Source organism: Trachemys scripta, chromosome 3, assembly GCF_013100865.1.
Source record: "Trachemys scripta elegans isolate TJP31775 chromosome 3, CAS_Tse_1.0, whole genome shotgun sequence".
NCBI lineage: Eukaryota > Metazoa > Chordata > Testudines > Emydidae > Trachemys > Trachemys scripta.
The window spans coordinates 66,343,620-66,369,227 of NC_048300.1; the positions used below are offsets into that span (position 1 = coordinate 66,343,620).

At 40.2% G+C, this 25,608-nt stretch overlaps 2 protein-coding genes across 3 annotated transcripts in view; both read left to right on the plus strand.

Annotated features, from left to right (window-relative positions):
- The window catches only part of AHCTF1 (AT-hook containing transcription factor 1), a 76,365-nt gene extending 68,062 nt beyond the window's left edge, over positions 1 to 8,303 (plus strand). For both annotated transcript variants that reach the window (XM_034764977.1, XM_034764978.1), the window contains exons 33-36: positions 1,500 to 3,393; positions 4,224 to 4,357; positions 5,178 to 5,281; positions 7,158 to 8,303. In XM_034764977.1, the coding sequence (XP_034620868.1) occupies positions 1,500 to 3,393; positions 4,224 to 4,357; positions 5,178 to 5,281; positions 7,158 to 7,350 (2,325 nt within the window). In that variant the 3' untranslated portion in view covers positions 7,351 to 8,303. The remainder of the gene's footprint in view (positions 1 to 1,499; positions 3,394 to 4,223; positions 4,358 to 5,177; positions 5,282 to 7,157) is intronic.
- A 238-nt stretch (positions 8,304 to 8,541) lies between these two features.
- LOC117874646 (kinesin-like protein KIF28P) overlaps positions 8,542 to 25,608 on the plus strand; it is a 50,903-nt gene continuing 33,836 nt past the window's right edge. The window contains exons 1-7 of the mRNA XM_034764979.1: positions 8,542 to 9,185; positions 13,270 to 13,461; positions 14,870 to 15,070; positions 16,895 to 16,930; positions 20,448 to 20,672; positions 23,454 to 23,608; positions 24,317 to 24,428. Coding sequence (XP_034620870.1) covers positions 9,132 to 9,185; positions 13,270 to 13,461; positions 14,870 to 15,070; positions 16,895 to 16,930; positions 20,448 to 20,672; positions 23,454 to 23,608; positions 24,317 to 24,428 — 975 coding nt within the window. The 5' untranslated portion in view covers positions 8,542 to 9,131. The remainder of the gene's footprint in view (positions 9,186 to 13,269; positions 13,462 to 14,869; positions 15,071 to 16,894; positions 16,931 to 20,447; positions 20,673 to 23,453; positions 23,609 to 24,316; positions 24,429 to 25,608) is intronic.

Consider the following 25,608-nt stretch of genomic DNA (forward strand, 5'->3'; position numbering starts at 1 on the left):
GTGGGTTAAGAACCTTCTGTGGGGAAAAGAAAGGAGCAGCTGCCATGAGGGAGGCAAGAAACAAAGCTACTGAGGTTGGTGACATAGCTGCTGGTAGAGAGCCACCTGGAGCACAGGAAGGGCTTTTCTACCCGTGCCTACTCCCACCTCCTTCTCCCACTAGCAGACCTGCAGGCTTCCCTCTTTGGCTTCTCTTTCCCTTTGTTAAAGCCTCGAGTTTAGAGTGGGATGTCCTGCTTTTCTGTTGACATCTTTGAGTCAGTGTTGAAGGTTGTACAGTGTCAGTGTTCCTCAGGTTTAGTCAATCTACTAGTCACACTTGAGTGGCAGGTTTTCTTAATAAGATTTCATTCCAATAGTTAAGAGGACAGGAGGCAGGAAAATGAGAAGTGAATGCTAATACAGACTTGTCTTTTGAGGAGTTTTCTCTCAGCTTGGTCAGTAGTATATCTATTGGAAAGGATGGGACAGAAAGTTTTTCATCCCACCCCATTTAAGTCTAAAGAACAATTTCTCTTCCCACTGAGGCCAATGGAGGGGAAATACTTTTCTTCCTCAGATTGTAAGAACCCATCCATACTATATGGACACAAAGGAAAGACAGCAATCCTGTCCGGGATAGGGAACTGCAAAGAATGGGAGACAGTGAATTCATTACATGAGCTGTTTTGTACAATCCAAAATAATTCCCCAGTTCAGCACTGTTTTTATCTCTTGTATGTCAGCCAATCTGTCCACAAGCTGGACTGCTGTAGAGCCAATAGCCATGACTGGAGTTTTCACAGCCTAAAATATTTTCTGTTTGCTCAGACCAATATTGTGATTCCCTCACTTGATGAATCTTACGATTTTTATATTTACATCACTGCTCGTTCTCAGGATTTGAGTCGTTCTAAGGGCCCTAAGCCCCCGATCTTTTCTTTTTTCTTCTGCTCTGGTGTCCCCTTTCTTTTGGTTACTGCGGGTCACATATTGTAGGTCACAACTTGATAATTACCAAAGGAAGAGCATGTCCTACCATCACTTACTTCTTGGTTAAATCTAGGGAAGGAACCAAGCCATAAAAATCAGATGCGGATCCAGACTCATAAGTAAAACTATGGATCTGAACATAGTTGTCATATTTCAATCTATTTAACATAAAGTCAGCCACTAAGTATTCCTCTTAGAGTAGACTGGAGGCAGTTCCTGATCTACCTCAGACTTGTAAAACAATGCAGTTGACTCCTTGCTGCTAGAAAATCTTCATAATTGTAAACAGAAAATCTAAAACTGCTTAACTGTCTGGTTCCATGTAATAAATACTTATTTTCAGTCCCTTAAATTGCGTGCATTTTGTGTGTAATAGAGAATGATTTGTTTACTTCTAATTACTGTGCTCAATAATGATTTAAAAGAAGGGGGCACCATTGACCTCAATCGTATCAAGGCCTGCTGAAAGTTAGTATATGCAGAAACTAATACGTTATTACTAATTGACCTGTTTACTTTTATTTTAGATTATTGAAGATGGCACCCCTGATGTCCAAGCTTCAGAAGAAACAGTGGAGACAACTCCATTTAATGAGCAATATCCATCAGGCACTCTTAAACTTCAATACAACTTTGATGCTATCAAACAGCAGTTCATTTGTGACTTGCCTGATACTAAAGACACCGATGAATGTGACACAGCTGAAGGGGATGGAGAGCTTTTCATGTCTGAAAGCAATTTTACTTTAATCTTAGAGGGAGAAGACGGTGAAACTGAGACAGGAGACCCAACAACATTAGATATATCTACTAAACCAGTTAGCACAAAAACAGAGGACAAGAATATGAATCATGTAGGCACTATTGATAACCAAGAGAACATTACGAATTCAGTGCCCACTGTAACTAGTGATCAGGAGTCTCAGAATATTGCAGAGGCATTCCCATATGTGCCTGAACCTGTTAAGGTAGCTATTGCTGAAAATTTATTAGACATAATCAAAGACACAAGAAGTAAAGAATTCACTTCTGAAATAGTGGAACAGTCTGTTCATGAAAGTATACCTTTAATGAGCAAAAAGGTAGCTATTTCCCAGAAGTCAATAAAGACTCCACTAACAACGGTGCCGGAAGCAAGTGCAGATAATGTCAGTGTTTGTCAAGTAGACTATGTGGTGACACCCAAACGTCCAAGGGGACGAAAGAGCAAAAATCTAAATATCCCCTCAACAGATGCTCAACAGCTGTCAAATACAAGCAGACCAGATCTGTTGGGACTGTGTACCCTGAGGAGAAGTGCTAGGCGAACAAAAGAAACTTCTGCGATTCATGAAGGTTCCCATCTTGATTCTGATGGAAATTCTCAAGATCAGCAAATATCTCAGATCCCTGATACTCCTAGGAGAAGACCCAGGAAAACTAGGGGGACTCATCTAGAAACATCGGACAATGTTCATTCTATTGGACAGTCATTACAGATGGTTGGTACTCCGAGGAGAGGGTTAAGGAGAACCAGGGAACCTGCATCAGTACTTTCTGAACAGGCTAATGAGGAAATTCCTCTTGCAGGTAGCTTAACTGCTTCTTCAGCTACTTCTAAAAGGACTGGTAGAGGAGCAAAAAGTTCAGCAGGGAATCAAGAAAATAGCCAGCTTTTCACTGATCACAAGGTAAAAATGGCAGTCAGTCCCATTAAAAGGGGAAGAAAACTAAAAAGTGTTAGTTTACAGCTTACTGAAAACATCATTACTGATCAGGAGTCAGAGCCCTATGAGCAGCAGCTGCCTGTGCCAACTAGAAGAGGCAGGAGGAAAAAGATTAGTACATCATCAGAAGTTTCAGAAAATTGTGAGCTTGATACATCTAAGCCATCTCATCACCAAATGGAACTTAAATCTTCTGTAACTACTAGAAGAAATGTTAGAAGAAGGACATTAAATCTGTCTTCAGGTACAGATTCTATACCCACTCAGGAAGCCATATATTCAGAGGAGAGAGAGAAAATGCCTGATACCCCTAAGAGAAGAGCAACAAGAGTTACACCTGCTAAAGTAGAAAAAACAGGTACTGGAAAACCCACTCTAGAGAAAACACCTGTTCAGCTAGTTGAGGCATTGGCTACAACCAGGACTTCAGCCAGAGCTGGACATAGAAACAGAAAGAGGCAACTACAATCAGTATCAGAGGAAAGCACAGAGGAAGAAGGCTTGCCTCAAAGAACTGATTGCAATCCTTCTTTGCTAGTTGCAGACCTAACTGAATCAAGACTTGATGAAATGGAGAGAACTTTAGCAGTTCATGGTACTCGTATTACAAGGACCAGATCCAGCAAAATTGGCATGCATCAGAAGCTCTCCCTAGAGGAAAATGAGTCCTTCTTTTTCTCTCCCCCTCTCACAAAGCTTACAAAGAAATCAAAAGGTACCTGAATTGTTTTCTGACACAAAATAGGAATGCTTACAGTTTCATTCTCACCTGTCAGCTACATGAAACGTATTTTGAGCACAGTTTTATGTAAGGAACCTAACCATATAAAAGTTAAGATTCATAGTGAAGGATACAATTCCTTTTTTTTACTCATGTCTAAGAGTTACAGGACTCGGTTATTATAGAAGCCTCTTAACAGTAAGGGAGTTGAAATATCACAAGTCCAGGGGAATGAAACTTAGTCTGATCTTTTCTTTTGTTTTTAATTTCTATCTAGATTAAGTATTTCAGTCATTCATTTCATTACATACGCCTGCCTTTTGTTTTTCATTTGTGGAAGAAATAGTGTGTTACTCTCCCAAATTCTATGTACAGTTTGAGTTCCCCTACTTGTAGCACCAAAATGAGATGCAACTCTTCAGATGTGATTTGTCCTTCATGCATCTTGTGTTCTTTGATTGGTTGGGAAGTAATTATCCCAGAACTAAAGAGTTAAAATGTCACTGAAATGATTGACAGTTCACACCTGTCGAAGCCAGTGTTTCAGGTTATTTGTATACCCAGACAGGCATCATTGGATTAGTTTTTATCTGGCTCACATTTTGCAATAAGACTTGGGAGACCAAGATGTAGCCATTATGGGAAAGTACTGGAACTTTAAGCTTCCATGAGACAGCCCAATTTGACCCTTATTTTAGATTTAAAGACAAACCATATGTTTACTGGGGTGTAATCTTGGTTTTGCTATTCTGTGCTTAAGTATTAGTTGTATTTTTATCTTTCCCCATCCTTTGTATTTACATTAATTGTACATTTTGTCGTAGCTGAAAAGGCAGAGCATCCTGTACAGCTCAAGGATTTAGACCCAGAGTTGTCTTCTCAGTTTGTGTTCTCACCCCCTCTTTTGAGGTCGAGGAGGAAACATGTGTCCAGTATTTCACGGATTGTGAAAGAATTGGTAAGTAATGTTTGTAATTACTTCCTATCCGTTTCAAGCTTGTCTCTGTAGCTCTTTTACAAACTAGATTCTTAAATTATGACTGTTGCAGAACCCTGTTCTGTAAAAGCATAATGTTTTTACAAGAAAATTTTAAATTAAATCAATTAAGTTAAAACTATTTGGCTTTCTTCTTGAGAGTTAATTATTATTATTACTTGCAAAAATAAATCTGCTTGTATATGTTTAAGATAAGAATAAATAAATGTTTGAGCTTTTAGCTATATTTTGGTGAATAAACTCCTACTATTCAAATTTGAATTTTCAGATGTTGGTACTATACTTCTGATGTAAGGGAAAATAACTGCTAATGTCTTAAGAAATGTGGACTTTTTATTTTTAACAACATTCTCCTTCAGTAATAATAGAACTGAGCAAACAATTGATTTTTTTTCAGTTTGGCCACCAAACAAACTAACTTAGTTCTTCTTGAACCAAAACTGAAATCTCCCCCTCCTCCCCTGGCAGAATGAAATAAATAAATAAATACATTTGAGTCAAACAAAACATCTTGAATTTCTATTTGAATTGACATTTCTTTTTGAAACAGCTTGACTTTTCCATGGAAAATTCCTCTCTCTCTCTCTCCCTCTTCCCCCCGGCCAAAACTTGGGCTAATTTACTGTTTGCCCAAAATAATTTGTAATGTTCCATTCTCATATAAATCAGATTTTAAAACTCTTTTTGGGACTAAGCATGTTTATAAATTAGTCAGCACTCTTTAGGAGTGGGAGGGCGTCTATAGTATAAGTCATGTATATGTTTTCTGTTGCCTTAACAGGAGTTACCAATTAAAGAAGAGGATAACAAAACAGTAGAGTTTGTGGAAAAGCAGAAAGTGAAGAGAAGAAGAGCTACAAAATCAAAAACACAGAAAGCAAGCAAGTATGAAATGCTTAATATTTTCATGCAATTTTTGTAAAGATGATAAAGTGCAAAAATTCTCTTCATTCTAGGTTTAGGTGGTAAACTTGCAAAGTCTGTAGTTCACTCCATACAGTGGAAAGGAGCGAATAGAGAGATGTTTTTCAGCAGGAAACCGAAGAACTGCATCTTGAGGACATTTGAATCCCTTGTTTTACAGTTTTGATGACTATGTAAGAGTTCTCATGAGCCCACTGGTTTAAAAACACCAGAAGTCCTTTGAGAATATTCAGTCACAATAAATTTGGGTGGGAAGCAATATTGCTAACTGCCAATTTGAAATATTGATATAAATTTTCTGATGATGTAGAGCTGCTGATTTGTCCTACATCCCATGTAGCAAAGTGAAAATCAATTCTTGAGTTTATCTTTGAGCACCTTTGTGTGGAACTGGGTGTCCCATATCCACTTTTTTTTAAATGGTTGGGGAAAATTACTGTGCCTCTTGATTCATTTATTGTTTTTTTGCTTCATTTTTTTTATTATTTTCAAGGCTCAAATCTATCAATATGCATTTCCATTGAACAGTATTCTTTTTCTGGAATAAAGTTTTTTTTTCAGAAGTAGAAGCCTAAATTGCTCTCCATCCACCTGAACGTTTCAAGACTTGTATTTAGGACTAGTTTGGCTTTCTGTATCAGGCAAATGAGGAAATTATGCACGGAGGTCTTTTTCATTTAATTTCAGTAAGATTTAAGATGAAGGAAAGAGCCCTTTGCAGTTGGAAAACTGAAGAAGGAAAAGTTTAATTATGGTTTAGCATTTTTAAAGGAATATCATAAAGATTCTTGCTGCCTCTAGCAAAACTTCAATTTTATGAACATAGGAAATACAATGAAAGGAACACTTTAGTTTATGCCATTGTTTCAAGCCATAGATTCCAATTTTTTAAAGTCTTCTGTTTCTCAGTATATAAACCAGTTCTCCATTGATGGGGCACATTTTTCCTCTCCAGTACATTTGGACCAGAATCTACTTAGTCAAGTACATCCTTATTTATTATGTAGTTGTGTACAGGTCTGTCGCATCTTATGCGCATTTAACATGTGCGATTTCAGCTTTACGCGGTCAGTAAAAACAAAAAGAGAAAAACAACAATTTTAATACTGTACCTGTAGTGCGGGTGATTCCATTACTGCCATTACTCTCAATGTAATTTTGACTATACGCGATTTTCGCTTTACGCGCTGACTGTGGAACGTAATACCAGCGTAAGATGCGACAGACCTGTATACCTTTTTACCTCCTCTCCCCTCCCTGATGCAGAGTCGCTGTCTTCCCCACTTCCTCCCCTCTAGCAGCTGTATACAGATTAACTCTAGTCTTTCTTTTTTTGCTGCTCCAATCAATCCCTGACTATGTCCTTAATTAGCGGCATAGTGGTGACAATGGACCTAAAACAGGAACAAATCTGATATGGGATACTTGAGATATGGGACAGTTGACCTCTTTTAAGCTCTCAAAAGAGGCATAAATTTAAGGTAGCATAATCTCATGATCCATCAGGAGCTATTTATTTGCCTTTTTATCTTCCTGAAAATTATGATCTTCCCATTACATTTTTGATTGTCAGGAGCTTCAGCCATAAATGTTAATGTATTTTATACATGGGAAAATCTCGCTCTTTACATAAAGTTATTAGTATAAATTATTCCCTTGTAAAATCCTGCTTGATCATAGAATTTCTTTGGTGTGGCAGGGACTATAATTTTATTTGTTTTAATTTAGCTTTTTGGCTTTGTTTCTGTTTATCAAAACATCCATAAATGTGGTTTTGGGGGCTTTGTTTTTTTGTAAAGCATGATGTAATTCAGTTGTGACTTACCATTTCTTGCAGAACCACAGGGAAAGAATGTTCTTGGTCACCTCCACCAGTGGAGATTAAATTCATTTCTCCGTTTGGAAGTCCCGTGGATGGGACAAAAAGCAAACAGAAAGAAACTGCAGAAACAGCAGAAAAGACTCTTCAAAAGAACAAAAAGAGACTGTCTAATTTTCCAAAGCCAGTCGTGCGCCGGAAGATGCTATAACTGTTTTTTAATTTGTAATGTACACCACTGTTTGTAAAGTCATCAAAATTGTGTGGATTATTAAAACAAATCATCTAATTTGGAAGAGAATAATTTATATAAATTATTGTAAAATTTCATAAACGGTCTTCAATAAGTAACTCCATATGGAGTGTGATTTCTTCAGTCAATGCAGTTTTTTCTATTTTATATTAAGACTTCATACATTTATATATGTAAATACAGCTTATTTTAGGAATGTTAAATAAAAATGTATACTTCACAACATGCTTATTGTCTGCTAGCTTTTTGAGAGGGAATAATGGTTTGAGTGGACCAAATTGCTTGAGAACATCTTAATGTTGTCTCGCCATAATTACTAACCCTCCAATATTAGGCCAAAACTCTTTTTAAAATTTTGTTTGTTCTTACTATAATGATAGAAAATTTAAAACCTGACAGTTGTTTTAAATTTTATAGAAAATGTTTAACCCTTTGGCACCAATAATTGGGATTGTAGAACACAAGCTGCTAATTCCTTACATTCATGGTTAAAATGTACTGTATTGAAGTCAGAATGTAAACAATTGTATTGAATCTGTGCAATATTTTTTTTTGTATTTGTTTTAAACTTTGGGAAAGCTGCTCTTGCGTTTTATAAAACTAGATCACACCTCAGATGTTTCCCTATTTTTTTTCCAGTTTGCTGTGTCAGCAGAAAGCTAGCTATATAAGTGCTTTGGTATTTTCAATTATGTACAATAGGACATGCATTTAAAGGGACATTGCCTAGATAAATTTGGACTAAATTGGAAAAAATGCGTTTTTAGAAAACTTAAGAGTAATAGAAATGCTACCACAATTTAAAATAGTGAACAATTGTCTGTGAACGTACATGCTTTTACGGAGTTCAAAATCAACACATCGTAACATTGAAAACCTGTAAGTGAAACTGACTTCAATTATTTTAATTGTCTAAGCGAGGGGTTGGCAACCTTTAAGAAGTGGTGTGCCGAGTCTTCATTTATTCACTCTAATTTAAGTTTTTGCGTGCCAGTGATACTTTTTAATGTTTTTAGAAGGTCTCTTTCTATAAGTCTATAATATATAACTAAACTATTGTTGTCTGTAAAGTAAATAAGATTTTTAAAATGTTTAAGAAGTTTCACTTTAAATTAAATTTAAATGCAGAGCCCCCCCGGACCAGTGGCCAGGACCTGGGCACTGAGAGTGCTGCCTTCGGCACGTGTGCCATAGGTTGCCTACCCCTGGTCTAAGCTGAGAGCAATGCAAAAAGTATGCAAAGGTAATAGTTACAAACCAGACTTTTGTACAGTTATTTCACTGACTCTCTCAGGTGGCTGTGAAAGTCTCTCTTTAAAGCCTAAAATCGTATGAACAGTAGGAAAAGCTATTCCTTTTACAAGCAGACTCGAGAAGTGCTAGTCTGGTCTTTTAATATACTGGTCTTAATTCTTTGAACAATTTAGGTGGTATTTCATATATGTTGATTCATATCCAGGTGCAATTTTGAAGACTTCAGAACAGTGAAACCTGAAATTAAACTTTCCAGTTAGTGAAAGCTACTGCAATTACGTTAAGAAATAATTTATCAGGTAACTAGTATCTTGTACACAATGAGAAAATATTAATAATTAATAGACTGACCTTATCAAAAAGAAACAGCTTCCCTAGCTGTGTTTTTGATTTCTCAAAACAGGGTTCTCTAGAGAAGGAGTTGTATTTACTTTAAATGTTTTTCGGCTTTGAAATATCCTGGGAAGAGTGAAAGTAATAATAGCATGCCAAGTGTTGACAGTGTGAAAGTGGCAGTACGGGTGAGACCTTTCAGTCAGGTTAGTAGTTACTTTTAAATTTTTTGTACTTAGATTTAAATGTTAATAGGCTCTTAAGGAAAAAAGAGGATGCTCTTAACATGTTGAGTGTAATGCTTTGTACCTAAATTAAGTGTACAGAAATACAGTGAAATACTTAAAAATGAATACTAGGTAAAGGAGCAAACTACTTAAAAAGCAAGTGAAAGCTGACTTTTTTTTTTTTTTTTAAATCAACATACGTTCCATGTACCAACCAAAATGATTTGTAAAAACCAAGTGCTGGAATCCCTGTTAGAACAGAATGAATCAAATTGTAGTAAGCATGGTGTTAGCTTAACAGGGTTTTAACATATTCCAGTTGTTTGTATCTTTTTTCCCCCAGTATGAAAAAAAATTCACTCTAAATAAGCAGAGCAAAAGATGGTATATCAAACTGCTACATAAAATGTTTAATGATTTGGCTGAGTATTTGTAAACTATTTTCTTTGCAAACTGCTTCTAGTAAAGTATATAGTTTGGCAACACTTAGTGTTTGCTCCATCTGGTGGTGATTGGAATAATAGTAGTGAACATATTTGGACCTGGCATGCATTTTGTAATTTCATAGAAGCTTTAAGATACAATAAATTTGCTTAAAAGAGATTTGCCAACATAAATATCATACATTAAAATGAATTTATTTTGGACTATTGAAACTTTAAAACACATTCTTTGAACTTCAATGGTGTTGATTGGGACTGTACTATCACAAGGGAAGACAAATTTTAAGGAGGCATTTGAATGAAGAGAAGGGAGTACAAGGCATAGAAAACACAGACAAGCAGTAAAACAGGACTTCAGATGGGAATATTGGGAGGGGAGATATAGAAGGAAATTAGAGGAGAGATCTAGGCATTGGTGGATTGTGTGGTATCCTGAAGGGTTTTTTTGAAAATTGAAGTTGATTATAAGGGATTCTTTTGTCATTGTAGGAAATCCATCTCCCTGAGTGATGGTAACTAGATCAACAAAAGCATTTTTCCATCAACCTAGCTGTGTCTACATGAGGGCTTAAATTGGCATAGCTATGTTGCTCAGAGGGAGTGATGGTGATGCTGATTAAGATTTTAAGTGTAGACCAGGCCTGATTCAACACTGAGTTTGCTTGCAAGTGTATTGCAGAGGAGGAGGATTGTGTCTACAGTGCTAGGAAAGAAGGGAGGGGAGGCCTTGGGAAGTAAGAGGGGTTATGTTTTCATTATGGGGTAGCATCAGGACATAATTCCCATTCTTGAGATACAGATTTCAGGAGACCTTTCAGGAGTAAATATGAAAATTCCTCTGAATCACTCCATCCAGTTCACCACTAAATTGAAAAATGCTTGGCTCCCACCATCTGTTCCTAAGCAGAAAATTGAGTCACTTGGCAAGAGATCTGGCATTCTTTTAGATTCTCCTTCTTCCTGAAAGGAAGAACTTGAGCTCTTGAGGACACTCCCTAATACATCCTTTCCAATTCAACATCAGTTGATGAGGAATGCTGAGACTTGAGAGACAAACACCCACGTCCTTGCAGACTGTAACCCAAAAGGGAACATTAACTAAGAAGAAACATTGCCCCTTTACCCATTACCCATTTACCCTTCCAAAAGGCAAAGACATAATTAGCACAGAAAAAAGACCAAAAAGCATCACTACTTTCCACAAGCTCTAGATTCTTCTCCAAAGAAGGGGACCTCTGTGCTTTGGATAAGCCTAAACCACAGAAGGAGACAGCATTCTTTCCCAGATACACATTTTAAACTAGGAGACGGAAGGAGGTGGCTTCTTCTGAGGTCCAACCAAGGAAGGAAGATGAGAAAACTAAAGCCAAGGGCTGATACTTTCTTATGGATGGGAAATATCTTTCAAAGAGGTCATTGAGGAGGAATGGAAAATGCCAGACAAATGGAAAAGGCAAGCCCTGAATTCAGCAGGATCCTTAAAACTCAAAGAAGAATTAAGCTAAAGCGTACTAAGGACACTTTTACTTCTGAGTGAGTGTGTTCACACAGGGGTTTAATGTACTGTAATTAATGCACATTAACTTCACATCTTCGTTAATTCGTCTTAACTTTCCTGAGCATCCCTGTATGGACAAGCCCATGAACAGTAGGTGATCGTTCACAGCAAATCCTCTATCAAAATTCTCAGACTCCTGGCTGGTTAAAGACTTGTATCAAATTTATAAGGACAATAATGATACATCTAGCAGTTTCAATCTTCATTTGACTGATTATGAATTTCTGTGTCAACGCTGTTGATAGTCTGGATGTTTCCACTTGGAAAAATCCACCTACAGACAAAAGTATCTTTGATCTTCGTCAGACAAGATTAATAAGAAATGCTGATCAGTTCAGGATCATATGATGTAATATGCAATAATCAAAATGCAAAGGAATAAGCTATCCTTTACCGTCTCTCTCATTTTTGTGTGAATCTTCTGTTCACGGAGCAGAATTATAGTTGTAAGAAAACTAGTGGGCCTGATCTTGCTCCCCCTGAAGTAAATCAACAGGATTGTGCTCTATAATTTGATGTACTTCTGAGAGAGACCATATTACTCCTGGGGGAATTCTGCGCTACTGCACATGTGCATAATTGAGCCCTATGTATTTTTAATTTTTTGCGCAGAAAAAAGCTTCTGCGGAAATGTTGCTGCAGTTCCGTCTTTTGCCCACCAGAGGGCACTGTGGCTCCAGAACAAAGCAGCAGCTCCCTGCCAGCAAGGGGGAGGGGGAAGAGAGAGAGCCTGCCTTCTTTGCAGCGGGTCAGGTCAGGAGACTTGCTATGGGGAGACATACAGCGTGGGGTGTTGGGGTGGGGGGTTCAGATGGGGGCTCATAAAGGCTAGTGGGGGAGGACAGACTGGGGCAGCGGCTGAATGGGAGTGGAGGCACAGGGCCACGGGGGAGGGAGATGCAGTGCCACACTGGGGAGGGGGTACAGGGACACAGGAATGGGGTGGGGACATGGAGACATAGGGATGGGGGAGGGAGGTATAGGGACAGAGGAGTGGCTGGATGGGAGCACAGAGACACATGCGGGAGGGGCCATATGGGAATGGTCAGAGTGGGGGTGGACTGATGTGGATGGGGTGCAAAGACACATGGGATTGCAGGAACTCACAGGGACAGGGGAAGATGTGCCTGACTGAATGGGAGAGGCTAGGGGTCAGCCAGGGTCTGCATGGAGGAAGCTCCCTAACAATGCCTCCCCGTGCCCCCCACCCATACCCAACAAACCTCCAAGTTCACACCCAGGCTCCTCAGCAATTTATTTCCCTCTCCCTCAGCTTCTCCGTTATCCCTGACTCCCCAAATCCTTTCCACTGCTGAGGGGTGCAGGAAATGCAGTTCTGTATTGTAGTTTAAATGAATTATTACTCAGTTCTGTATTAATATGCCTAGTAAGGAATCTATTTGTCAAAAAACATTTCCTGAATCTTTTTTGTTGTCTGTATTGTTACAGACATACTTGTTGACAGGTATTTTGTAATAAATGACTAAAAAGAATTGAAACTGGTGTGATTATTTTGTCAAATAAAATATGCCGATTTTTTTTCAGAATTTTAAAGTATTGTGCACAGATTTTTTTAATTTTGGTGTATAATTCCCCCAGGAGTAGCATACATAGCGTACCATTCTTCGTTCTGTTATGGCCATACCTACAATAGTGAAGGATTTTCCAACAATAGCTTATCAACACTAATGGCTGATGTGTTTACAGAATCAGGAAAAAAGCAAATTTGGACATGATTACAGATACTATCTTTTCCGTTCAAACCTGTTTCTATGGCATTTATTCCCTGATTACAGTTAAACTACATTTACCTTGTTTGGTTCAAGATAAATTTTGTGTAATTTTGTGAAATTAATGTATTGGACCTTTTATGATGAATATGTTGTGGTTATGTGTCCCAGTCGTATACACCCTCCATACCCAAATAACTACAAAACTCCTGTTGACTTTACTGGGAGTTCCACGTACAAAGGGCTTGCAGGATTTGGTCCAAAATATAAATTTTGAGTAAGTGACTAGAATTGCTACTGGTTTGAGATTGTGATTTATAATTTTGATACAGAGGGAGAAGGATGCAGGCAGCAGGTGTGTGATTTCTATGAATTCCAGCAGCACAAGCATATATGATCCTAAGAATCCAGGGCACATGAAAACCTTTACCTTTGACCTGGCTTACTGGTCCCACAGTGGATTTCTAAAGGATAAAGATGGCATGCTCGTTTCAGCTGGATCCAACAGCAGATATGCAGGCCAGGTAAAATGTATTCAGAGAGCTATTTAAAAGCACTTCCTACCAATATGAAATGTTAAACAACTCACTCTGTTGGTGATTGCAATTGTTACAATTCCTAAGAGTGGAACTGAGATGAATTAGCTGTATCTACTTAATGGATGTTTCAAACCAACATCTAAAACTACTTCCCATTTTCATTTATGCTTCCAGGTCCTGGAACTCTTAATATGTGAAGTACATTAATATGAAGTATATATTTGTCATAATTAAACCAGACTTTCAGATTAAAATAATAATTGCTAACCTCTGTACTAACTAAATAGTAATGCTTTTATGTGTGTGCATGTCAGAGTGGATTGATTTAAATTTAAGTGACTCAATAAGCAAGACAACTTGATTTTTAAATCATGGTTTTAATAATTTTGTTTTGCATTTGTGCTCTTAACTTATTTTCCTAAAGAAAGGAAACCACTGGTAGGTAACCATTAAAACATGTTGATTTGCAATTAAATATAGCCTTTTCACAAAATCTAGTGCTGCTTTTTGCTAACCAGGAGTGCGCACTATATAAACATTTATTTAAGTAATTATTTAGCTTAATTTACAATTATTCAGATACTTAGTTTTACATTTTTTTGTTGTTATAAAATAGTGAATGATGTGTTTATTAGATTAACTTTTTTACTTGTAATTTGTGTCAAGGTCTCTGGATATTTTTCAAATACAGCAGTTCTTAACTAATAAACTAAAATAACTTAGATGTGCTGGATACATAAGGGAAAAAAAACTTGAGAAAATTTATCAAAATATGACTTGCATTAATACCTCCTCTCTTTTAATAAATCAGTTCTTATCTGTAGGTTAGTGAATTGAATTGATGGTTTCTGGTCACCTTGTCCTTCAAGATTTTAGAACTAGTAGAGCTCATCCTCAGACATACTTTTTATTCATAGATTGGAATTGGGAAAACAAGATTTTCTGCTTTTTTTTGTCTCATTGGTTTCTTCATTTGAATGAACTAATCATTGGACTGAACTAGCTGAATAAACTGAAATGAAGAAAATATTCTCTCTGCACCTGTAGAAGAGGCTAGTACTGTGAAAAGCTGGTTTAGCACTTCAACAAATTCTGATTCTGGTGCTTAGCCAATGACCTCAACTAGTTCAATTGTTTGATTTTCTTTAAAACTTGGCTGCAGACATATAGTGCTTAATATTACTGTTTAATTTAAATTATTTTAAAAGGTTATAGTAAATTTAGGCCTTATGGGTAGTCGTCATTTCAAACTTAATTTTAATTAAGTTTGGGTTTTTTTAATTAAACCTGTATTTAAAAAAAATTTGGAGCGCTGGAGGTTGTTGACTCTTTTTTTAATCCCATTCTGGTGCATGTGTTTACGTTCTCTATTAGTAAAAATGTCTCCTTTTAGAGAGAGGTCTTTCGTGACCTTGGTCAAGGAGTTCTAGACAATGCCTGGCAAGGTTATAATGCTACTCTCCTAGCGTATGGCCAGACTGGCTCAGGGAAGAGCTATTCTATGATTGGATATGGTGCAAACAGAGGCATAATTCCAGTTGTGTGTGAAGAGCTCTTCAAACCAATTCAGAACCAGAAGAACAAGCAATATCAGGTATGGTCCTCACTGTTTTGTTTTCAAGATCTCTCCATATATGCTCTCAAGTTCAAATTTGGAAAACTGCCATTGCCATTTTAAAACTAGCTTCAGTGTTAATCAAACATAATATAAAATAACAAGTGAGAAGTGTTTGAATGAGGAGCTGATCTAATACAGGAGAACTTGAACCTATCCCTGTCCCAGTAATAGCTAACTTAATCCTGGCATGTAATCCTGGCATGAACTTTTTTTTTGTTTTGTTTTCCACTGGGTATGACTTTTTAAAGTATCTAGGTAACCAAGGCACTTCTGAAAACTTTACCCACTGTCTAGTCACAACCTATCTTTTCCACACAGAAGACTATACATTTGAACAGTTACCTACATTTTGAACCTCTACTTACCTACTCCTTTATCTTAGCTATGCCTCTCCTCAACATGATACAAGGGAAAAGCCTAACAATCAGGCATCAGACTTTCCAACCCTCACTACTGAAGGAAAGGAATACCTTTTTTCTTTTTAGTCATGTAAATTGTTTTATGTTTTGTCAAACTTCTTGTATTCAGTAGGAATAATGGCCCTAGCATTGCAGCACAGGTTTTGCGATTATTAAGTTCTCCCACATCATCTGTGTCCAACCACAAAAATAGTTTCTATCTTTTCCTTCCGCTCTGGTGTTCCTGGTAATTTCTACATATAACAGAGTAGAAGAGCTTCATAGACTGCAGTGTGACCATGAGCATTAGCCTTTACTAGTTACCATGAATAATTAATAGGAACCTGATAGCTCCTTCTAGCTACATTTGAATCTCAGGTGCAGAACACTTACACCAGCTGCTATTCCTTTCAGTGCCTCGATAACTCAACCTCTCCCCATCCATTTTGGTGTGGTTTGCATCTAAGGTGGTACTTGTAGAGATCTGGCTCTGCATGTGAGCACAGGAATTGCACAGGGGCATTACCAGGGGGAATCTTCTTGCATTTCCCCACCTCGTTAGATGCTGCATATGGGTTTTCCATTCTCTGACCTGATGGCAGCAGCAAACTTGGGAACTCATCCCTTACCACCGCATTCCTCATAATGAAGTGGAAATGCAAAGCCTATTTGGGACTACACTAACATTATAAAACTTTCTTCATTATTGAAAAAACAAAAATAACTCCATAAAAATTAAGTGCGAAAAACGTTTATGCACCATTAAGACTGCAGTTAAAATCTCAAAATTCAGGAAGTGCAATAGTTAAGGTTCCAACAGCAATGCTTACTTGGTCAGGCTATGCATAAACTGTGTTTTTCCGTTTCTGAATGAATGTGGCTGGAATATATTGCTGTTTATTTAATAAAATATATACCATAAATCATACAAGTTTGCCACATTGCCAAATGAATGTCTGAATCTTTAATGTTCCCACTTGCTGATTTTTTCTCATAACCATAATGTTGCAAGAATGAAATTTTGTAACTCTTAATAGCTAGTGTAGTTTGATGAAAAATGATTTATTAAAGTCCAATGTTTCCATCTTAAAATGGATAAGCTGACATGGCGTTTTCCTAAGACAAGCTGAGGAGACAAAGGATGGAGGAGGGAGGTTGGGGATTCATAGAAATGAGAGTTATGAGAGAGCAGTGTGGATCTGGAAAACAGTCTCACAAAACCAACTGTATGCATGGCTTATGCATTGACACAAGATATACCAACAGTCAGTTTAGTTTGAGACAAATGGCTTTTTTGTCCAGACAATCTGTGTTCCTTTGACTTAGAGATAACTGTATATCAAAAGTATGCTTTTTTTTCAAGAGAACTTTTTTATCTTCCAGCTGCTTCTTGTCTTTGCAGGTTACTTTCAGTATGCTGGAAATTTATAACGAGCAGGTAATGGTTTTGGTATATCATGCTAATTCTGAATTTTAATCTTTTTCCATTTATGTTTATTTACTAACTTACTTGTTTTAAGTTCTCAGGCCTGGTGTACACAGTTAGGTCAATGTAAGGCAACTTATGTCAGTCTAATTATGTCAGCATACATAGCCTTGTCCCACCGATGTAAGTGCCCTACCACACTGATATAACTCCACCTCCACGAGAGATGTAGCACAAATGTTGGTGTCGTTCAGGCGAGTAGAGTGCCCTACACTCCTGAAGCCCTAGCATATACATCTCTACCTCGATATAACGCTGTCCTCGGGAGCCAAAAAATCTTAACACGTTATAGGTGAAACCGTGTTATATTGAACTTGCTTTGATCCACCGGAGTGCGCAGCCCCGCCCCCCCGAAGCACCGCTTTACTGCGTTATATCCGAATTCGTGTTATCGGGTCGCGTTATATTGAGGTAGAGGTGTATTCTCTATTTTTATCAGTCAAGTGTCCTGCTGCCGGAACCTTTCCCCACTGGAGTGAAAAGCACTCAGTGGGGAGGCAATGGGAAAAGGTTCTGGCAGCTCCTTTCACTGCCACATGTAGTTACACAACATAGTGAAAGGCGGGCTGTGTCCAGACTTGTCACCATAGTCTGTAGCTACATGTGTTGCACATGTATTTTACATGCCACTGTAAGTGTAGACATAGCCTAGCAGTTACTCTACAACAAAGAACCTTCAGTGGGAGGAAAATGGTGTGTTGCCAACACCACTGCTCGCTCTTCCTCTTCCTTCACTTGAGGGAACCCCCACCAGACAGGCATCCGGACTGGGGGCCTCCATCAAGGCCCTGGTCTTGACTTGCTGGGAATGCAGCCTGCATGTCCCTGCCAATGAAGTAGGCAGGGAGAACTACCTGGTGTGAGAGGTGTCTGTTGGTGGAGTCCCTCATAATGCATGTAAGAGAGTTGCAGGAGGACAGGACTTACCTGCGTAGCTTCCAGGGGCATGATTACTTTATTGCCAGGATGCTTGTAGAAACATCAGGGATGCAGGATGCTGGCCAAGTACAGATTACTATAGAGGCCCCAGAGAAGGAAGGAAAACCAGCTGCTTTGTGGGGAGGAGACTGGCTGCTGGCCACCTCGGGTCTCCTGTCCATTGAGATCAAGAATTGGTATCTGTACTGGCACAGGAGGAGAGGATTAGACCCCAGTGGCTGAGAGAGAGAAACCACAAGCCCCAAAGCTGAGAGGCTTGCAGCCACTGCATCCAAGAGGAAGAGAAAAGGGATGAGATAAGGGACTCCTTTCTGAAGGGGATGGAGGCATCCATCTGGTCACCAGACTGAACATCCTGGGAGGTATGGTGCCTGCCTGGAGTTTGCATCCAAGATGTTACGGAAAGGTTACCAAGGCTTATCTATCCTTCTGACCACTACCCCATGCTGCTCATCCATGGAGTTGGTGGTCTTTATCGGGGGAGGGATAGCTCAGTGGTTTGAGCATTTGCCTGCTAAACGCAGAGTTGTGAGTTCAGTCCTTGAGGGGGCCACTTAGGGATCTGGGGCAAAATCAGTACTTGGTCCTGCTAGTGAAGGCAGGGGGCTGGACTCGATGACCTTTCGGGGTCCCTTCTAGTTCTATGAGATAGGTATATCTCCTAGTTGAGGGCAAGGGCCTAGGCAGGGACATGCAAATCCTGGGGATGGATGCATAGCTGTTGAATTGGTGTCAATGGGAGGACTTTGGTTTCTTCGATGATGAGATGCTGTGTCAGGAAGGAGGACTGCTGGGAGGAAATGGGGTCCACCTGACCAAGAAGTGGAAGAGCATCTTTGCTCACCAACTTGATAATTGAGTGAGGAGGCCCATGTTCAAATGGGGCAGATGACAAAAGCCCACAGGTAAATTAAAAAGACTACCTTAACAAAGGGCTAGATGTTGGTGGACATGGCAAATTAAAAGAGGGTCATAGGAGCACCAAGAGGGTAATCAGTGAGGGAATCTGCTCAGCATCTTAGATGTCTTTGCACAAATGCCAGGCATATAGAGAATAAACAGGAAGCACTGGAAGTATTATTGCATGTGCTAAATTATGACATAACTGGCAGCACAGAGACTTGGAATAAATCTGATGACTGGAATACTGGCATAGAGGGTTGGGGGATCTCTTGTACAGGAAGGACAGGCAAGGAAGAAAAAGATGAGGTATTAAATTATGCATCAAGAACTGAGGTGGGCAAACTACAGCCCGCAGGCCACATCCAGCCCGTGGGACCGTCCTGACTGGCCCCTGAGCTCCTGGCCCAGGATGCTAGCTCCTGGTCCCTTCCCCGCTGTCCCCTCTCCCCCCTCAACTCGCTCGCTCCACCGCCGGCGCAATGCTCTAGGCGGTGGGGCTGTGAGCTCCTGGGGCAGTGCCTGACCCGGTGCTCTGAGCTGTGTGGTGCCGCCAGCCACCAGTGCTCCAGGCAGCACAGTAAGGGGGCACGGAGCGGGGGAGAAGGGGGTTGGGGGTATGGATAGGGGTCAGGGGGAATAGGGGTCCCGGGGGGGCAGTCAGGAACGAGGTGGGGTTGGATGGGGTGGCAGGGGGCAGTCAGGGGCAGGGGTTCCGGGGGCAGTCGGGACAGGGAGAAGGGAGGATTGGATGGGACAGGGGTCCCAGCGGGGGCTGTCAGGAATGAGAGGAGGGGTTGGATGGGGCGGTGGAGGGCAGTCAGGGATGGTGGTCTGGGGGTGGTCAGGGGAGAGGGAGCGGGGGCGTGTGAATGGAGCAGGGGTCTCGGGGGGTGGGGGGGGGGTGGTAGGGGAAGGGGGGGGTTGGAGGGGGCAGGGGTCCGGGAAGGGGGGGGGCATGTCCCCCTCTCCTAACCAGCCCTCCATTCAATTTCCAAAACCCGATGCAGCCCTCAGGCCAAAAAGTTTGCCCGCCCCGATCAAGAACATATACGCTTGTTCTGAGGTCCGGAAGAAAGTGAGGGGCAGACCAGTTGAAAGTATCTGCGTAATGATAAAAGGGGGACATTGGTTGTGGCATTGTCAAATGTCATATCTCATTCATGCATTGTGACTTGGTGTTGTCTGTTTTATCTGAATTTTGCAAATGGGTTATTTCTATTGAAAAACCCATGGGCTTGATTCTGCTAGTACTCTGTGCATGGAACTTCTCTTGGAGGGAAAGATAGGCAGTTCCATATTCAGAATGCTTAAAGGATTGCCACTTCAAATGAATGTGCAGAGAGTAACAATTCCACACATGTTAAAAAGACAGTTGTGTTATGTATTCAAAGTAACAAGCATTTCTACCAACTAGCTGTGGTTTTATGACGTGCCAGATGGTAATAAACTACCATAAACAGTGTTTGTATAGTTAATTGCTTTACTGCTTGCTACTTACAAAATCACGCTATCATTTCTTGACTTTGAAAGATTTTTTCCCTTCTCTTTGTTTTCACAAAATGTTCTTTTTCAATCACCACATAGCTGTATCCCGTAACACATTTTGACTGTAAATACCTCTCCATAGGTAATAGATTTACTGTCTGAAACCAAGAAACCTGGTGGACTCAAGGTTAGAGAAGACCAGCAACAAGGCTTTTATGTGGATGGTTTGAAACTGGTGCCTTGTGACAGCTACGCACAAATCGAGAGGTTAATGGAACAAGGAACTAAAATAAGAACCACAGCTTCAACCAGTATGAATGCTACAAGCAGTCGATCTCACATGGTCATTACCATCCAATTCAAACAGGTTCAGTATGAGGAAGCCCTATTTTCCACTATTCAGCATATTTGTTTCACAAGATTAAAATTCTTATTTAACTAATTCTGCAAGAAAAGTAAATTCACAAGGTAAATTCTCCTAAATTCATTGCAGACACAAATTCAAAGCCCCTTCATTTTCCTTATATGCATTGACCACATTTCCTAGTATGTTACAGAAGGTGATTTTTTTAATAGACTCTTAAAGCAATGGCTCTCAACCTTTCCAGACAACTATACTCCTTTGAGGAGTCTGATTTGTCTTGCATACGTCCAACTTTCATCTCACTTAAAAACTACTTGCTTACAGAATCAGACATAAAAATACAGAAGTGTCACAGCACACTGTTACTGAAAAATGGCTTACTTTCTCATTTTACCATATAAATTATAAAAAAATCTATTAGAATATAGATATTGTACTTACATTTCAGTGTTTATACGGCTCTAGGTACTATAAAAGTCGTATGAAATTTTAATTTGTACTGACTTCGCTAGTGCTTTTTATGTAGCCTGTTGTAAAACTGAGCAAATATCTAGGTAAGTTGATGTACACCCTAGAAGGCCTCTGCTAACCCCTAGGAGTACATGTACCCCTGGTTGAGAACCACTGGCTTAAAGTATTTGGGGGGTTCACTTACATTAAATAATAGCATAGAGAGCACACTGTGATAGACCCAGACCAGTTGGGAACAGCAGAGTAGCAGAAGGGAGATATACTGGCTACTGGATAAGTAGTTTTCTGTTCCCTGATTGACCAGAGCAGGGGCTGCTCCAGGCTAATAGACCACCTGACTCCAATTAACCTGCTAAGAGTCAGGTGAGGCAGTTAAGCACCTGACTCTAATTAAGGCCCCTCTGATGCTATAAAAGGGCTCACTCAAGTCAAGCCAGGGGGAGCCAGAGAAGAGGAAGTGTGTGAGAGGAACTGGGAGCAAGAGGTGTGCAAGAAGCTGAGAGTGAGTAGGCGTACTGCTGGAGGACTGAGAACTACAAGCGTTATCAGACATCAGGAGGAAGGTCCGGTGGTGAGGACAAAGAAGGTGTTGGGAGAAGGCCATGGGGAAGTAGCCCAGGGAGTTGTAGATGTTGTGCAACTGTACCAGGAGCCACTCTAAACAGCTGCAGTCCACAGGGCCCTGGGCTGGAACCCGGAGTAGAGGGCGGGCCCGGTTCCCCCCCATACCTCCCAACTCCTGATCAAACACAGGAAGAATTGACCTGGACTATAGCTTCTACCAGAGGGGAAGGTCTCTGGACTGTTTCCTGACCCACAGGGTGAATCTGTGAAATGAGCAAATCCGCCAATAAGCGCAGGACCCACCAAGGTAGAGTAGGAACTTTGTCACAACACTTATAAAGTTTGTGGATGATACCAAGCTGGGAAGAGTTGCAAGTGCTTTAGAGGATAGGATTAAAATTCAAAATGATCTGGACAAACTGGAGAAATGGTCTGAAGTAAATAGGATGAAATTCAATAAGGACAAATGCAAAGTACTCCACTTAGGAAGGAACAATCAGTTGCGCACATACAAAGTGGGAAATGACTGCCTAGGAAGGAGTACTGTGGAAAGGGATCTGGGCGTCATAGTGGATCACAAGATAAATATGAGTCAACAGTGTTGCAAAAAAAGCAAATATCATTCTGGGATGTATTAGCAGGAGTGTTGCAAGACACGAGAAGTAATTCTTCTGCTCTACTCGGCGCTGATTAGGCTTCAACTGGAGTATTGTGTCCAGTTCAGGCGAACATGTCAGGAAGGATGTGGACAAATTGGAGCGAGTCCAGAGAAGAGTGACAAAAATGATTAAAGGTCTAGAAAACATGACCTATGAGGGAAGATTGAAAAAATTGCATTTGTTTAGTCTGGAAAAGAGGAGACTGAGGGGGGACATAAGTTTTCAAGTACGTAAAAGGTTGTTACAAGGAGGGGGGAGAAAAATTGTTTTTCTTAACCTCTGAAGTCCCTTCCAGTCCTATCATTCTGTGATTTGGAAATAATTTGTGATTGCTGTAGTTCTCACTGCTGTGGTCATCCATACACAGAGCTGTATGTGATAACAGGCCTGCCACTATCAAGCTGGTTGCAGGGAGTTTCTCTTTACATGGACTCAGATGCAGATGGAGGTATGGGAGTGCAGGCATCAGATTGCAAAAGTGATGCTGCTGTCACAAATGGCTTATTGCAAGGATAAGCTCCACTGGTGCCAGCCATGGCATTCTTTGTCCACACGTGCACCGATGAAACTACATCTGTGTTTGGCTGTCAATTGCTGGAATTGCAGCCAATTCCCAATGCAGACAAGGCCAAGATTATTGCAACCTCCTTTAGGTGTCCGTTGTTCCAGTGTGTCTCAGTATGATATTCGTGTTTACTGGGCAAGTCTTGCTTTGACCTGTCTTTTAGCAAGTATTATTTCAAAGGCTCCTTTGAACTTCTGTATACTCACCTTCTCTGTACACTGTGGTTTGCTGTTGATGCTGGTCCATTGATATGTATGTATCTGTTTGTATCCCAGCTAAATTTATCTTCCTACCCCCGCCCCTTCTTAAGTCTGTCTTGCTTAATTTTTACACAAAAGTTCATTCTCTTTCAGCCATAACGTTACTTTCCATATTTTCTATAATTCTCTGCTTCTTAATGCCAGTACATATTATAATATATTTACTCAGACTATCCACAGAGCTTTTAGGTTGCTGTACCTTGCTGTGATTTTAAGGATATGGCTTAATATCTTATTTTCCTTTCACTGATGGAATTTCTTTCAGATTTTTCTAGATGAAGATATCACCAAGCAGTCCATTATAAATCTGGTGGACTTGGCAGGAAGTGAAAGGCAAAAGTCTTCAGGCTCTGAAGGGGACAGGCTGAGAGAAGGGACATGTGTAAATCTGAGTTTAACCACCTTAGGAAATGTCATCAGGTACAACAAGGACTTTTCTGCAAGTGGCACATAAAGTGTGTGTGTGTGTGTGTGTGTGTGTGTGTGTGTGTTCGTTCAAAAGGTAGGAATGACAGCCTTCCCTCAGTTTAGATCTTCTACCTAGTAAGCTTAACAGAATTCTTTGCACTTCTACAGTGCATACCATGGAACAATCTGAAAACACTTTATAAACATTAATAAATTAAGCTTCACAACATCCCTGAGAGGTAAGTAATTTTATCTCCATTTTAAAGTGGAGAAACTGAAGCATAGAATATTAATTGACTAGCCAATGTTCTAAGCATCTGGGTCAGATCTGGGAAGAGAAATCATGATGTGCTGCCTCACTTTGTTGTTAGTCAGAATTTTTTAAAGCACCCAGTAGTTTTGCATGTCTCAATTTTCAGGCACACAACTTGAGACACCTTTAAAATGCCCTGATTTTCTGAGGGTGGTTGCTTAGTGCTTTTTAAATAAATCAGGTTCTTTTAACTCAAATTGAGGCATCCAAAGTTATTAGTTTTAAAAATCTTGACCATTATTTTATAGATCAGCTAATGTATGATGTACAATTATGGAACCATGAGCTAATATAGTGAAGCATCTACACAGATGCAGATGGTGAACGTATTTCTCCTTGTTCTTTAGCTAGATTTATCGTCAAGAGTATTGTTTAACTCTTTACTCACTCAATCATTTTTCCCTTAGTGCTCTGGCTGAGGTGGCTATGGGGAAGAAAGTGTTACATATCCCATACAGAGACTCAGTTCTAACAAAACTCCTGCAGTCGGCTCTCGGGGGGAACAGCAGGACTATCATGGTACAGTTGACTGACTTGCTCAGTAATTGGGTTCTGGTATGTTATTGTTAAAATAGAAGAACAGTCAGCTAGATTCCCAAAGGAACTTAGGTGTGACAATGCTCAGCATCATCCTGCCTAACTTCTAGGCACTTAGAAAATCCCTGGGATTCACAAAAGCCTGGGTTAGGCACCTCAGCTCCCTATGGGATGAACAGGAAGAGAGAAGCGCCTCAGAGTTGGATTCACAAAAGCTAGAATGGTGCCTCATCTAAGCTAGCCAATAGGAGATGCCAAGGTGAGGGGTGTGTCCTAAGCCCCACCCCTCTCTTGGAGTTAGGTGACTAAGTCCAGGCTGGAGGGAGGCACCTCTCTCTGCTTCAGATTCTCAGCTGCAAACCCTCTCTTGGCGTTAGCCGCTTATGCTCTTTTTACCAAGAAGTCTGGGCATGGAGGACAGGGAAGGAGGAAGCACTCCCTCATTTCTTTTAGCCCAATAGTTATGGTACTCACCTAGCATGTGGGAGACCCCAGTTCAAGTACCCCCTCCACCTGAAGGGGAGAAGGAATTTGAACAGGGATCTGCTACCTCTCAGGTGAGTGCTCTAACCACTGGGGTATGGGATATTCTGATGCGGGGCTCCCTCAGTCTCTCCTTTTGAAGCAGTTCTACTGTGGATAAATAATTTTAAAAGCCTTTGGATGAGGGGGCCTGGATCCTTGGGTCCTGCCCCCTTCCGGGGAGGGCTCTAACCACCAGGCTGCAGAGTCATCCTCATGCTTGCTCGCTCACTTTCTGTCCCAATGACCACGTGTGGCTATTCTGATAACCCCCAACCTTATGTGCACTGTCCGATTCAAGGCCAAGTTCTTTTGACCCTACCTCCCTCAAGAAGTGTGCCTGTACAGTAATATCTATAACCGTTCCTTTTTAAGTATTAAGTACTTTGTTTATTTTAACAATGTTATAAAAGCAATCAAGCTTATTATCTATACTTCAAGATAAGTTAAATCCTTTATTCAGTGTTTGTCATTTGAAAATCAGATTTAAAAATGCACCTGCGTCCTGCACATTCCTACCTTTGCGCTCACAAAGAGGGTGTGCACGCAAATCAAGGTTTGCTAGCACATTGGCATTTGCATGAGTGCACAAAAGTTCTACGACTTTTTGTATATGGCCTTTTGAAAACTGGTCTCTGTT